Raw genomic sequence first — 15382 nt, 5'->3', positions numbered from 1 at the left:
AAATACATAAGTATATTTAAAAATCTTTAAAAAATCTAAATTAAAATTTTCTATACATGGGTCAAAGACGTTAAGTTGTCCGCATCAAAAGACATTTACAAAAGTGATTGTATGTCCATAGAAAGCACATTAAATGTAAGTAAAGTGTCTACTTTTTAAGGTTTCAAATAATTTTTTGGAGAATAAAATGTCAAAATCTGGTTGAAATAATGTTACATTGTCATTCGGTGTCACACAATATTTATGTAAAAATTCAAACAACATGCTTATTCTGACGTGTACATATTAATATATATATAAAAGAATAAGGGAGCATATTAAATTTTATTGTGTTTTAAATGAGAAAAAAGATCTTACTGACAAATGGGCAAAACCTAGGATAGTGGCACATTTAAAAAATATATATATATATATATATAAAATTACAACTAATTAGTATTTGTGGTGAAAGTAATTAGTCTTTTAATATGTCATAAATTGATTTTCAATTTAAAGCAGTATGACACTTATTGTTTTTATGCTTAAACCCTTTTTCGTCTTTGACCCACATACCATTTTTTTATTACTTTATCGATATGTAAAATGTGTGGTGTTTTATTGGCAGGTCTCTCACTCTTGATATCGACAGACCTCTGGAGAGAAGCGAAAGCCTCAACTCAAGAAGTGTAAGAGGACTTTTCATTAGTCTTTTCAAACATGACACGTTATTAAAACGCTTCTAAATCTCATTTCCTGTGTCCTTCTCAGAGTTTTATGAAGCACAACAAAACATTCCACAAACTCTTCCCAGAAGTCCCCGAGACTGAAGACCTGCTGCATGGTGAGAGCACAGGCTTTGTTTATCTTGTACATTCAGTCTCGCGCTCAGTAGTGCACACGGATCCGAGGCGTGTCTGTGACGTCGGTGTCATCGTGTGTTTCCAGCTTACGTGTGTGCGCTGCAGAAGGAAGTGCCTTATCACGGCCGTCTGTACGTCACCGACAGCAGCCTGTGCTTCTTCTCCTCCGTGCTGCTCAAAGACACCAAGGTAACGAAGCGCTCCGATCCGCAGGCGTTCAGAGCCTGATTAAAGCCCAGTTTAACAGAGTCCTGTGTGTGTTTCAGCTGGTCGTTCCCGTCGCCAGTGTGAGCGTCCTGAAGAAGCAGAACACCGCGCTGCTCGTGCCAAACGCTGTTTCCATCCGAACCACAGACGGAGAGAAGGTCAGATCCCCAAACACTCGCCTCGCCTCACGAGCTTCATACTCCACAATCAATAGAGAAAACATTTAAAGGGGTCCTATTATGCTCTTTTACAAAGTCTTGATTTTGTTTTGGGGGTGTACTAGAACAGGCTCTCATACTAGGTTGTTCGAAAAACACATTATTTTTCACATATTTTACATTATTACAACACCTCTCTCCCCAGTCTGGCATCAACGGCTCGAATAGTTCCTGTATCAGATGAAGACCCGCCTTCTGAAATATGAAATGTGCTGTGATTGGTTAGCTGGGCCGGTGTGTGCTGTGATTGGTTAGCTGGGCCGGTGTGTGCTGTGATTGGCAGCACTCGGAGCCTGGTCGGGAAATGTCATGCTCCTTATCATAGCCGCCTGCGAGCTTCAGTGTAAATATTGTGTCAAAATCAAATCGATTTGAGCGCGATTTAAACCCGGATGATTGTAACCACTCTAAGTTCGTCTGCCTTGGGAAAGCTAGCATGTCTCTGAATTAGTGATAACACTCGTTGCCTTCTCTAGTGCAGCTCAACCAGGTTTCGTCCCATTCGTCGGTATTTGTGATATCATAAATCCCAGAAAATATGTGTTGTAGTCCAAACGAGTCGTTCGTTGTAGTTTTTGAAAAGTGATTTCTGTTAAATAAAATATCTCCTTTTGAAGTGGACTTTGTAACTTTGCAGATATTTTTTATGCTCAAACAGCAGCATTACAGACTAACTAAAGTTGAAAGTGAAAACGCATAATAGGACCCCATTAAGTACATTTTAAGAGCTATTACAATAATATATAAATATCATATCCTTTTTTTAGACAATAAGCACATTGTCTTGTGAAATTCTTTTTACTAAATGGGGAAAAAAGTATTTAATTTATGCTGATTAATGCTAATTAATAAGAAAATACTGTAATACTTTTTTTAATCATTTAATTTTTTTGTGAAATATATTGATTAATGCTAAGTAATAAAATAATTGAATCAAATGTATTAGGATTTTTTGTGAAGCATACTGATTAATGTTAGTTATTAAAAAATAAATAAATGTATTAGTTATTTTTAGTAAAACGCAATTAATTCTAGTTAATAAAAGTAAATGTCTTAATATTTTTAGTGAAGCATACCAATTGATAAGTATTAAAAAATTAAATGTATTACAGTAGTTTTTTGTGAAACATACTAATAAATAATAATTGCTAAAAATAAAATGTTACAGTAATTTTAGTGAAATGTACTGAATAATGCAAATTAATAAAAATAATTTAATACATTTTTTTCATTTTTTTTATTTTGAGATTTACTTATATCTGTAGTATATAAAAAAAAAATACATATTTGATATTTATTTTGAGAGTTACTTGTATCTGAAGTATATTAAAATAATGTAATAAAATATAAGAATATATTTACAAAAATTATTATTATTAATTATTTTGTATATTAAATCATATGAATTTTTTTCTCTCTGTGTTGCAGTATTTGTTCGTGTCTCTGCGTAACAGAGAAGGCTGCTATAAGCTGCTGCGATCCGTCTGTCCTCAGCTGGAGGTGAGGGAGCATTTGCTAACGTGATTTGACTGGCGCTTCATGTGTTTTTATTCACTCCTGACGCTCTCGTTTCTGACAGGACGGAAGTGCCAACAGCAGCCCTCTCTTCTCATCAGCCGAGAGCAGCTTCGATCAGGCCAAACCCCTGGTAAGTGAGCGTTCAGCGTTCAGCTGTGAACCTGCGTCTCTCCAGCAGAACTCCAGTCACTCCAGTCTGGACGAGCGGGACGAAGTGTCTCCTCAGATCCAGCTCTCTGCGTCTCCACTCGCTTCAGAAAACACTGCGATCAAAAGCCCTTCAGCGACTCGCGGCTCACCGCAGACGGCAGACGAGAGCTCGGGTGACGAAGACACCGGTACGACAGACCTGACTCTGAGTGATAATGCGTTTGATTGCAGGGGTTAAAGTGTTTTTTCCGTCAGTTCATAAAGAGTCACTTGCTTCATTCCTGAATGAATCAGCCGTTCGAACGAATCAATTGAATGAATGACTAAGTGATGAAGTCAGTGACTTGCCGCCACCTGCTGGCGGATTTAGTTTCATTTATAGCGTACAATTTCAGTCAGGAGCACTTGTCCTCCTAATTTAAAAATTTAGGAGCACCTTCTGATCAATAATCAAAAATTCTGATTAAAAAATTAGCCGAGGTGACATTTGACTCCTTAAAGTGACTTACAGGAGTATTTTCTTTTTACCTTTATAATGGCATCATTTTCATCTGTCAAATTCAAAAATTTATGTTTATAAGCTTTTTAAAATTTCTATTTAAAACAATATAATAAGAAGTAGAATAAAACAAATAAGTTACCAATCATATGAAATTAGTATTAATAAATTAATTTGTAATACAGAGGTGGCACAGAAGAACACAAAAGTGGCTTTTCCAGACGTTTAATGAGGCTCAGAGGTGGCTTGAGTGCAATTAAATTCATGTGGAGATTAATGTTTTAAATATAAAATACAGAAATATTAAATAACTGAAATTGTACGCTAAAATGAAACTAAATCCTCCAGCAGGTGGCGGCAAGTCACTGATTCTATCACTGAGTCATTCATTCAATTGATTCGTTCGAACGGCTGAATCATTCAGGAATGAAGCAAGTGACTCTTTATGAACTGACGGAACTTTGATTGGCTAACGGAGGTTCTGCTTCCTCTCACCGCAGGAAGTTCGTGGGTCTGGAGCGTGACGGATAGAGTGCAATCTCTGCTCATCCAAAGAGAAGTCAGCAACCTCAACACTCTGCTGCTCATCTACCTGATCCTGTGAGTAAAACACACCAGTCTGCTCGACATTCAAGTTATAAAGCAGTCATTTATTTACAATTTTACAGTAAATATTTATGAAAATATTTGTAAATATTAAATATAAATATTTAAAAATATTTACCAAAAATTCATGTTGTACAAAAAATATTTACTTAATTTTTTGTAAATATTCTATAAATTATTTATAAAATGTAATACAATTTACTAAACAATTTATGGAATATTTACTGAAATAATTTTTAAGATGTATTGAAATATTACAATATTTATGAAATATGTGGTTAGAAATAAAAAGTAGCAAAATTTGTAATATTTTCAGCATTTTAGTATTTAGCGTTTAGAGTTTAGTAGAAACAAATTTAATATTACTATTACTAAAAAATGTTTATCAAAGATTTACTAAAAAAAATCGAAATGTTGTACAATGTTACAGTAAATATTTACTAAAAATAACCTCTAAAATGTATAAAAATATTTGCAAAAATATTTTATAAATGTTACACAAATATGTAGTAAAAATAATGTACAAATATTTACTAAAAATAATTTATAGAATATACACTAAAATATAAAGTATTTACCGAAAAAATAATTCATATCAATTATGCAAATATTTAGTACATTTATAAAATATATTTTTTAAATTAGCAAAAAATTTTTTTAATATTTACTAAAACATTTATCAAAAAAATATAATGTCATATAAATATTTACTAAATGTAATATTTTATTTATATAAAATTATATAAATATTTACTAAAATAATTTATAGAATATTCATAAATGTTGACTAGATATATTTATGAAATACCAAAAATAATTTATAAATGGTATACGAATATTTAGTAAAAAATAATTTGTAAAATACTGAAAACATGATTTATGAATTTTATGCAAATATTTACGACTTTAAAATATGTAGTATTTACTGAAATATTTCGATTTAAAGAATTTTAGTAAAAAATAGACTGTATTTGCTAAATATTTGTCAAAGATTTACTAAAAAAATATAAATTTTATACAAATATTTACTGAAAGTAACAATGTATTAACAAAAATAATTTGTTACAAATATTTACTAAAAATAATTTAACATTTTTACTAAAAATATATGGCGGTTGCTTGTTATATTTGTGCATTTAAATGTATTTATTTTTTTATTGGATGACACGCCTTGATTTTAAAATGACTTGAATTAAACAAACACTTGCTTTAAACAATCTCATCGTCAACAATAGCAGTATCACCAGTTCTGTCAGTATAGGCTGCAATGTTTCATGTAATATTAGTGTAATATGGTTTCATTTGTAATATTAGTGACTAGTCATCCTAAGCTCACTGACGAGATTCCTCTCAGCCTGACGTGTCAGAATATAAGTGGTTTCCAGGCAAACGAGTCTCATCTTGCCGGTATGCAGCAGTACAGGAATGTGATGATTAGCGTGATACGAGACGCCCTCCAGGCCTGATAGCAAACATGCATTTAACAATACGACTCTGACGTGTTTTTGTCTCGCTCAGGGTGTTTCTGCTCTTGTTGTCGTCTGGCTATATCGGCCTGCGTATCGTGGCCTTAGAAGAGCAGCTGACGTCTCTCGGAGCCCTTCCTGAATTCACCCTACAAAGCGGGTAAATACTGGCATATTACATTGATGTTTTTACATCGGTAAAATTAAAAGCATCAGAAAATCACGTTATTTTTTTGGCATTTCAGGTACAAGGAAACGTAAGGGAGCTCATCCGTCTGAACTTTGGAAAGAACCACCACAAAAAGTTTTTAAAGATCCACTAGCTGCCGCAGGGAATGCTGGGAAGGACCTTTATTTGCACATGCGCCAGCTACTAAAACTCTGTGCGTCTTTGCCAAGGAAACAACCAAAGGCCACGCATTACGGGACGCTGGTGTTGACGAAACGCGGGCGGTTTGTGTTAGTGCTGCAGCAACTCACCCAAAAACAACTAAAGACAACGGGTTTGTCTCTGAGGACTGTCAAAGACAACAAAAACAAACTACTTCCGTGGAAAAGCATTTCATCGGTTATTGCTCATGGAAGCGCCTTCGTTTGACCACTTTTACAACCATCCAAAAATGACGCAAATAACTTTTTTTTTCTTCGTAAGTTTTACGTTTCCTTTCCGTCTTTTTCGTCAGTCTTTCGGTTTCATTCTTCCTCTTACGTTTTTTTTTTTCGTATAAAGGGTTGCGATATTACTGGTTTCAGTTTAACGATAAAAAAGAGCTAAGCTAGCTAACCAACGCTCACTCATTGTAGCACCTTTGTTGGACCACTTTTATGAGCATCAAAAAATGTTGCAAATAACTTTGTCATATAAGGGGTTGCAATATTACTGGTTTCGGTTTAACGATAAAAATAGCTAAGCTAGCTAGCCAATTGTTACTCGTTGCAGCGCCTTTGTTTGACCACTTTTACGACCATCAAAAAGTGTCACGAAAAATTTTCTCCATTTTTCCTTCCCAAGTTCCTTATTTTTGATGGCTAGCTTTGTCTTGTTCGTCTTTTGGTTTCATTCTCCCTTAATTTTTTTTTCGTAAAAAGGCTTGTGATATTATAGGTTTAGTTTTAACGATAAAAAAGAGCTAAGCTACCTAACCAACCCTTACTCATTGCAGCGCCTTTGTTTGACCACTTTTACGACCATCAAAAAATAAAGTCGTGAATAACGATGTCGTATAAGGCGTTGCGATATTACTGGTTTGGTTTAACGTTAAAAAAGAGCTAAGCTAGCTAGCCAGCCCTTAGTATTATTGTATGTATAGTCTATGCACAAGAAACGCTCAGATCAGGTATTTAACAAGTTTTTGTATCTTTTTGTCTTTTTATACTTTAAGGAAACGAAGTAGTCCAACATGTTGGTCTTTTCATAATCCGAAAAAAAAAATAAATACAATTTTGTGCAAGAAGAGATGGACGCGGTATTGTTAAGTGTCCGATTTACGGCTAAAACCAAGCGTGCATGTTTGCGCAAACCCAAATGGAGCTTTTCCATTCAGGACTCGTAACGAGACGAATCGCGATACTTGATGAAAGTGGAGTGGTCCAAAATATGCATGATTTTTGTGTGCGTATATGTGTGTTCTTATAAATATGTTGCAATATGTTCAAGAGATAAGCGACGTGTAGCCGTTCGAGTGCACTTTAGTGTGGAGACGCTCTCCAGTCCTGGAGGGGGCGCTATATTGAGGGTCTGGGGCATTGGATGGTGCTAAGAACCTCTCGCTCAGGGCCGGGACTGACTCGCAATGCATCGTGGGATTGTTGCACCTCAGTTTTGGTATCTTAGTCATCTGCTGGCGACCTTTCTCTGCTGGTTTTCTGCTGAAATAAACGCGCATGGACTCACCAAATTTCCAGGGAATTTCTTGCGCGAATGAATGCATGCTTTTTTTCCTGAAATGGAGATTCCTCGTTGGACTGATCCGTGCAAATTGATTCGCACAACATTTCATCCAGTCGCCGGGACGTCGAAACCTCAAAGTCCCCTCAACGACTGTCTAATAACCACAATGCAAGAAACCCAACTTTCATAATTTGTTGATATTGCACTATTGAATTGTTATTGTTTTTGTATCAATATGTCGGTGAACATCTTGTTTGGTCTATTTATTGCCTAATGTGTCTCTGTGAGACTGGCTTTGGCATTGTTTGAATAAAAATCAAGTGCTAAGGAAATCCAGTGTCTCCGGTGTTTATTTAGCTCAGTCCAAGTATGATCTGTATATATATCTCCACTGGAATTTGTTTATGCAACTTTCAGGATGTCCAACTTTTGTTGTAGACCGGGATAATCAGATTTATGCAATTAACAAGCGCTCTAACATATGGAAAGTTACAAATCAGTGAAATGTATTATGGCAGCATCATTTACAGCATCAACATGAATGCTAATTTTAAAAATATCGGCTATGTTGGCTATATATATCGGTAACACTTAATAATAACTTTCATTTATAAATCATTAACAAACGTTATATAATGCTTAACAGATCATTAGTTAATATATATTTACATAGCTAGAAATGTGAGATAATGTTCTTGTTAATGTTTACTAATGAACTTACTAAACTTACCTCATATGATTATTTAATGTAAAGTGAAATGCTTACAAATGTCAGTAAACTTTCAGTAAGTCTTTGTGTAGACCTCTATTCACACATCTTTACTAATCATTTATTAATCATTTGTTCATGTTTTTGCAGTAGCCAATCTAAAGTGGAAACTATTCATCATTTGTAAATGTTTATAAATGATTACTAATGATTTAGTATCTTTATGGGCATTGGACTTTTAGCTAATGTAACAGGGTTTGTGTAAAGGGTGGCTGGTTAAGTTTAGCTAAATGCTTGCTAAAGACATAACCGATTGTAATTTTGGTGCAAAGAAAAAATGTTTTTAATGCCTCAACACTCACATTAGTATACTACTATTCAGTAAACAGGATATTTCTTGAATCATAAATAAACGGGAAAACAAATCATTTTTAAAAGAAAATACTTGGGTATTTATCAAAACAACAATATAATATAGACAGATTGAACCGTGTTCCCTTATAATAATCAAACTGACCCCTGTACACTGTTGACCCCTTAACCAACCCTTAAACCAACCCATACCACCAAACCTGTGCCTAACCTTACCCGTATCACACCTCAATAGCAGCTAAAGCTTTTCATCATTTTATAACATCTGTTAAAATCACTTGTAGAGTTTCAAGAAGTGTTTGATCATATGGAATTGAAAGTGATATTTGTAAGCAGTTTAACTTAAATTAAATAATGATTCGTTTGAACATTATCTAATTTTATAATAATATCTACGTTTATTAGCAGACATTAACAAGTACATTATCCCACGTTTCTAACTCTTTTAATATATATTAACTAATGATCCATTAAGCATTATATAATGTTTGTTAATGATTTGTTAATGAAAGTTATTATAAAGTGTTACCTCTATCTGTCTGTCTGTCTGTCTGACTGTTTCTGTCTGTCTATCTATCTGTTTGTTTCTGTCTGTCTGTCTGTCTGTCTATCTGTTTCTGTCTGTCTATCTGTTTCTGTCTGTCTGTCTATCTATCTGTTTCTGTCTGTCTATCTATCTGTGTCTGTCTGTCTGTCTGTCTATCTATCTGGTGTGTGTGTGTGTGTGTGTGTGTGTGTGTGTATGTGTGTCTGTCTGTCTATCTATCTGTGTCTGTCTGTCTGTCTGTCTGTATATATACATATACATACATATATAAACAGAGCTGGGTAACTGATTATGTATTCAGATTCCAAAATATAAGTACTTGTAATTAGATTAAATTACATTTTATAATACTCATAATCAGACTACAGTTACTTTTTTATGGATTACATGATAACATATTATTTACACAATAGCAATAAATTATTCATAATTTATTGATTCTGCCTAATTCCTCTTTTTCATCTTTTAATTTCTCCTTTATTAAATAGCTTACCGCTTATATAGACTCAGAAATTCTTCAGTTTTGTGGACATGCACACATTAGTGAGGTGGCTACGCAGCATTCGACCACTGGATTTACAAAAATCATTTCAGGTTTAAAAAGTGTTTCAACATTGCATCAACTACTGATAAACACATTAATTTTTATTTGAATAATCACACTGCAGGATATTTTACCATAATTTGTTTGACATTCAGTTTACATCGTCATCAATTGACATCAATGATTTGTTTGATATTTATTGCATTATATGAATTATTTGTCAGCCTGATTGAGTTTTAGTATTATTTTTGGGGCCTCGAAGAGCATCCGTTTGAATCATCTCCTTTTGAAACGTGTCCCAGTTGGCAACTGGTGTTCAAAAGACGTGAAATTTACATCAAACATTGACATCAAATATCCAAATCAAACTTTTGTCACAAACTTGACGTCCATTTGACATCCACACACTCCTTTCTAATGCCCATTCAATGACAAGGCTTTCTCTGCTGTTTAACACCACACCTGTAGATGGCGCTATGTAGTAGTGGCATTAAGCCTCTGCTTCAAAAGCATAGACAATCCTAAACCCAGTGTCCAGCTCACGTTCTGACACATCCGTCTGCAAGAGGTCTGTTAAAGATCGCTTCATCTGGAAAGCATCTGCTGTGAACAAACATCTGATAGACGTCTTTAAGATGTCAGTTTTACATCATAAACATCTTAAAGACATCTTCTAAACGTCTATTTGACATCTGATAGGAAACGTTTGCAGATGAGCAAACACTCTTGCAGATGTAATGCAGACGTCAAACAGACGTCTCTGAGATGTGTGTGCTATCAGAGTGCATTTCTTTATTAATAAGGGAGTTTCTTTTTGAATGTACATTTGTATTGTTGATTTCGAGATTGCTGAATTAAACTTTTTCTTTCATTGCATTGCTTTTGTGTCGTTATGTTGGTGGTCGAAAGAACATCGGTGTGTGGATATGAGTTTTGACGTCAGTTTGATTTGCATTTTCGGCCTGTTTTTTTTTTTTTTTTGTGACGTTAATGTTTTGTCAATTCGAAGTCTTTTCATCATCAAGGAGCCTGCCTGGTCACGTTCATTATACAAATAAAAAGGCAGCTCTGCCAAAACATATCGTTTTGTGAGCCGGTCAAGCCCGTACACGTTTTAATAAGCTCACGACTGATTTTCATGTTAACCTGGTAAAGTTTCTGGGACTGCCAGCAGCGCACACACATGGAAACCAGCTGGAGGAAACCAAAATCACCTAATCACTGCATGTTGGTGTTGTTGAAGACGCAGGTGTCATATTTCTCTCTGCAGTGGGTCTGGAAAAGATCATGCATGTTGGTGCATGACCCGTTATTTAGGACTTCGCCTCTATATAGGCATTGAATTGTGCTCGAGAACGTCAACAACAGATTTTCTCCAGATTTCATCAGGAGCAAGCGGTTCTTGTGAAAAGGTAAGAGATTTTTGTCTGATTCTGGAGATTCACATTACTTTGCTTTCTTGTGTGGTATGTGGGTTTGACTGTTTCAATAAGCCGTCTCTTAGAAGGTTAAATGGAAAGTTTATTAAAATAAATTAACATTGACGTGATTCTCCCCTCTAATATCATTCAAAACCTCAACGAGAGATACTTAGGCTAGCAGTAGCTATATGTTCTGGCTTTTCTTTTCCAACAAATGGTGCACAATCATCATACAAACCATTGCATGACTTCAAAGACTTGGAATACACTCTTTAAAATAAATGGGGGTTCGCAGCAATGCCATAGAAGGTTCCCCAAATAACCTTTTAGTGAACTATGGAAACCAGTTTCCGCCACTGAATAAAAAATAAAACGAGGTTTTGTGACTTTTTATCTCACAATTCGGACTTTTTTTCTCCGTTGCGTGGAAAAACTCCCAATTGCGAGTGATATAAACTCGCTATGCAAGAAAAAGTGTCAAAATTGCAAAATTTAAACTTGTACTTCTGAGAAAAAAGCCAGAATTATGTGATATAAACTCCCAAGTGCGAGAAAAAAGTTAGAATTATAAGATTTACATGTAATTCGGAGAAAAAAAGTCAGAATTGTGAGTTTTAAACTCGCAATTCTGAGAAAAAAAGACAGCCCTGTTGAAAAAAACAGCATATGCTGGTTAGGTATGTTTTGACGCTAGGATGCTGGTTTATGCTGGTCCTTTGCTGGTTTATGCTGGTTAAACCAGCAAAGGACCAGCTTAAACCAGCATCCCAGTGTCAAAACATACCTAACCAGCATATGCTGTTTTTTCAACAGGGAGAACTGCAAGTTTATATAATGCAATGCTGAGAAAAAAAATCGGAGATGTAAACACTCTATTGCGAGTCAGAATTGTGAGATAAAAAGTTGCAATTATGTTGCTTTAGTTTTTATTTCAGTGGTGGAAATGGCCTTCCATAGTGAACAGTTCTTTAAAGAACCATTTTTTTCTGTTATAAATCTGAAGAACCTTTTTCCAATATAAAGAACCTTTTGTGGAATGGAAAGGTTCCATGGATGTTAAAGGTTCTTCATGGAACCATCAATGCCAATCAAGAACCCTAATTCTTTGGTTTTGCTCATTGGTTTTGGTTCTCAAACCATCCATGTTCGTTTCCTACAGGTTGAAGATGTCCAACTGCACCCTCGAAATCACCAGCGCAGTTCAGGACCTGCAAAAAGTCACTTCCATTCCCACCTTCATGCTTGGAGTCCTGGGGAACATTTACGTCTTGGTGGTGTTCTGCCGCCGTCCCAGAGAAAAATGGACTTACATGAATGTCTACATCACCAACATGGCGGTCGCCGACTGCGCTCTGTTGACGTTCCAGCCCGTTAAGATGTATTACTACAGCAGGCAGTTGGAAGGTCATTTAAAGGCGCTGTGTAATTTTGTTTTGTTGGTCTACTACGTCAATATGTATGTGAGTATCTTCACCGTCACGGCCATAAGCGTGGTGCGGTATGTGGCCATCAAGTATCCCATGAAGGCCAGGGAAATCTTCTCTTGCAAGAACGCTCTGGTGGTTTGTGCGCTCATATGGTTCACCGTTTGCTTTATCAGCCCGGTTTACTTCATAACGGACTCCAGTAATGACAAGACCATGTGCTTCCAGAGGGTTAATGAGCCATTGTCATTGCATTTCGTTTTGTTGTTGGTCATCGTTGGGTTCCTCGTGCCGTTCCTCATCATACTGTTCTGCTCCGTTAGAGTTGTTTGCACTTTAAGGAAACAGTTGGACGTCGGACCGCGTTCTGAGAAGATCCAATGCATGTTCATCATAGTGGCCAATTTCGTTGTTTTCGTCATATGCTTTCTCCCCGTCCACTTGGGTTACTTCGCTAAATCCATCGTGCAAAACAAGTACTCAAACGCAGAGGATAACGACAGCTGCTACTATAAAATGTTTGCGCACAACTTTCTGCACATCACTCTTTGCGTTTCCAATATGAACTGTGGTTTGGACTGCTTTAGCTATTTTTTTGCCACCAAAACATCATGGAATATGTGCTGCAGGAATGAGACTAAAAATAAAGAAGGTGAATGTAATTACAGGGTTTCGGATTCAGTTACGCCTACGTAATTGTTTTGACTTGGTTTTGTTTCCTTTAATTGTTCTTTTGTGAAAGTAAATGGTTGCAGTATTAAATAAGGCTTTTGCATTATTAAAAAAACAGAATGCTAGCTATGAATGTACTACAAGTATCTTAATCTGTACAGTAAGTAGTAATAAATGCTTACATTTCTACTCAAAACTGTTGAGCTCAATGGTCCAACTTTGATCTCCTTGTAGGATTTGTTTTTGGACATGGTGGCTGGTCCTGCTAATGACTAGCTACCATTTTCCAAAACAAAGCTGTATTATCCAACTGGCATTGAAGTGAATCTTTAATTTAACTGGAGCATGTTGCTGGAATACATGTGTCCCAATACAACAAAAACCTACTTTATGTAACTCAAAAACATTGAAAACATACTGATAACAGCTGTGATTTGCTAACATATTGTTTAACTATGCATCAGGAACTCTGTGGAGCATTGAGTGGTGGTTCTAATAAAATGAATCATTTAAACGATCAGACTCGCAGACTTCGAACACTAATTTGCGAACAATTGTTTATTGATTTGGTGGAAAAGATTCGCACCTATGTGTGGATCGCTTTGGCATGGAATCGGGAAGGATTTTTATGAAGAAAAGAAAAAGGTCATGAATCATTTAAATGAACTGTCCAACTCGCTGAAATGAACATTATTTCATAACACTTATTATTGTTACAACTGGATCTTTGTGATGCTTTTGAAGTAAGATATTCTGAAAGCGATTCACATGGGGATTGCTTGTTGGTGACACCCAGATAGCAAGAACTTTTGGGCCAAATGTGGCATGGCTGAGCACATATGGGCCAAACGCTCACCATATAAGTTTTGCCATGGCTTTAGAATTGGAGGGAATTTTCTTTTGGATGACTATTTGTATTGAGCTATATGAACCAATGACAGCACACAACTGAGAGCCATATGTTGCTTTCTATGGCACAACATGGAATATGTTAATATGGTTAACATTTGGCTTTTACTCGGAAAAACACACCTGTAATAGTAATGTGTGGCAGTCTGCATCTCAGCCCATTCAACAATGCTATTGGTTGCTTTGTGTCTTCTCTTATTCCTATTGGTGGATTACTGAAAATTTGAATAGAAATTTAATTTAATAGTTTGAGCTCTTTTGTTAATTGTAGCCTTTAATATTTTTTTTTAATGTGCAAGTAATTGGGCTCCCTATTTTATAGCTTTAGCTGAGATCGATTTTTTTTGATCCTTAAGAAAATTTTTTATTATGATTGAATTTATTTAAAAATAGAGCCACAAATTGTTCAGTAAACCACTGTTTAATAAAAAAGAAAAATTAGCAATTTTATGTTTTCTCCCCCTGCTGTACCAAAAATGTTTCAAACTATGACTTCAAAACTGAGGTACTGAACCCTCATTTTTGTGTACCACTACACCCCTAATGTTTTCATTAATATTATGTAGCTATATTATTAAGTATTATGTCTAAAAATAGCCTGTTATAGAGTAGCTAAAGTTTTCCTTATTTAAAAAGGGTTACATAGCACTGGTGTCTTGGATGCTAGAAAAAGAGAATGTGTGCATTGTTGATTTGCAGTCATTAATAATATGTGTAATATTCAAATAATCTAATACAGGTGCATTTCAATAAATTAGAATGTTGTGGAAAAGTTAATTTATTTCAGTAATACACGAGTTTCACAATTTGAGTTGAATTACCGAAATAAATTAACTTTTCCACGACATTCTAATTTATTGAGATGCACCTGTATATGATGCTAATTATGGTATACTAATGTTCTTTTTTTCTCTCCATTTACCTGACAGACTGTGAGTGAGACTGGCGAGACTTCCTAAAAGTAAAAATTATTGCACATTTATTCACTAATTTGACATTTACAGCACACTTCTCTTATGTTCTGTACTTCTGTTATTAACATTAGATTATAAAAATAAAAATGATTGTGAATCAATTTTTGTGTTTACGTTGTGTTTAACATTTACTGTGTAATTGGTATTTTAAATAAAAAATAGGTGTGGCATATAAATATGGTTAAATAATGGCTTTTGGTCTATCAGCCCTTTACAGAACTCAGCCATACAAGAATATAAGGTTCGCTACGTTACCGTTGTTTTCAAATATATAATTTTACATGCTTATTCCCAACACTTTATTAAGCTTTAAGTCACATCTCAAATGACAAGGGATCAGCTTATAATCATGTTTATATTAAAGGCACAATATATAATTTTCGCCACTAGAGGGCGCGTATTCAAAATAAACAAAT

The 15382-nt window shown here is 35.1% G+C and overlaps 2 protein-coding genes across 6 annotated transcripts in view; both read left to right on the top strand.

The window, feature by feature from the left end:
- The window catches only part of LOC107679086 (GRAM domain-containing protein 3-like), a 16456-nt gene extending 9529 nt beyond the window's left edge, over positions 1-6927 (top strand). For 2 of the 5 annotated variants that reach the window (XM_016474540.1, XM_016474541.1), the window contains exons 3-12: positions 605-665; positions 748-820; positions 925-1028; positions 1106-1204; positions 2693-2764; positions 2844-2912; positions 2961-3120; positions 3932-4031; positions 5556-5663; positions 5749-6927. In XM_016474540.1, coding sequence (XP_016330026.1) covers positions 605-665; positions 748-820; positions 925-1028; positions 1106-1204; positions 2693-2764; positions 2844-2912; positions 2961-3120; positions 3932-4031; positions 5556-5663; positions 5749-5764 — 862 coding nt within the window. In that variant the 3' untranslated portion in view covers positions 5765-6927. Of the gene's footprint in view, positions 1-604; positions 666-747; positions 821-924; positions 1029-1105; positions 1205-2692; positions 2765-2843; positions 3121-3931; positions 4032-5555; positions 5664-5748 lie in introns of all 5 variants that reach the window. The other 3 variants (XM_016474539.1, XM_016474538.1, XM_016474537.1) reach the window with 3 other exon arrangements.
- Positions 6928-10498: 3571 nt separating this feature from the next.
- Positions 10499-13459, top strand: LOC107679088 (G-protein coupled receptor 55-like). Its single transcript, XM_016474542.1, has 2 exons — positions 10499-10978; positions 12147-13459. Exon 2 carries the CDS (start codon positions 12154-12156, stop codon positions 13105-13107), a length of 954 nt encoding a protein of 317 aa, XP_016330028.1. The 5' UTR covers positions 10499-10978; positions 12147-12153; the 3' UTR covers positions 13108-13459.
- Positions 13460-15382: the final 1923 nt, after the last annotated feature.

The sequence above is a fragment of the Sinocyclocheilus anshuiensis genome, unplaced genomic scaffold, assembly GCF_001515605.1.
Source record: "Sinocyclocheilus anshuiensis isolate Anshui unplaced genomic scaffold, SAMN03320099.WGS_v1.1 scaffold1580, whole genome shotgun sequence".
NCBI classification, from domain to species: domain Eukaryota; kingdom Metazoa; phylum Chordata; class Actinopteri; order Cypriniformes; family Cyprinidae; genus Sinocyclocheilus; species Sinocyclocheilus anshuiensis.
Note: the sequence above shows the minus strand (reverse complement) of the source record. Positions and strands in the feature narration are given on the sequence as shown.

Bases quoted from the DNA above. Each gene is read 5' to 3' on its own strand.
- LOC107679088 (XM_016474542.1), top strand. From the start codon at position 12,154: ATGTCCAACTGCACCCTCGAAATCACCAGCGCAGTTCAGGACCTGCAA.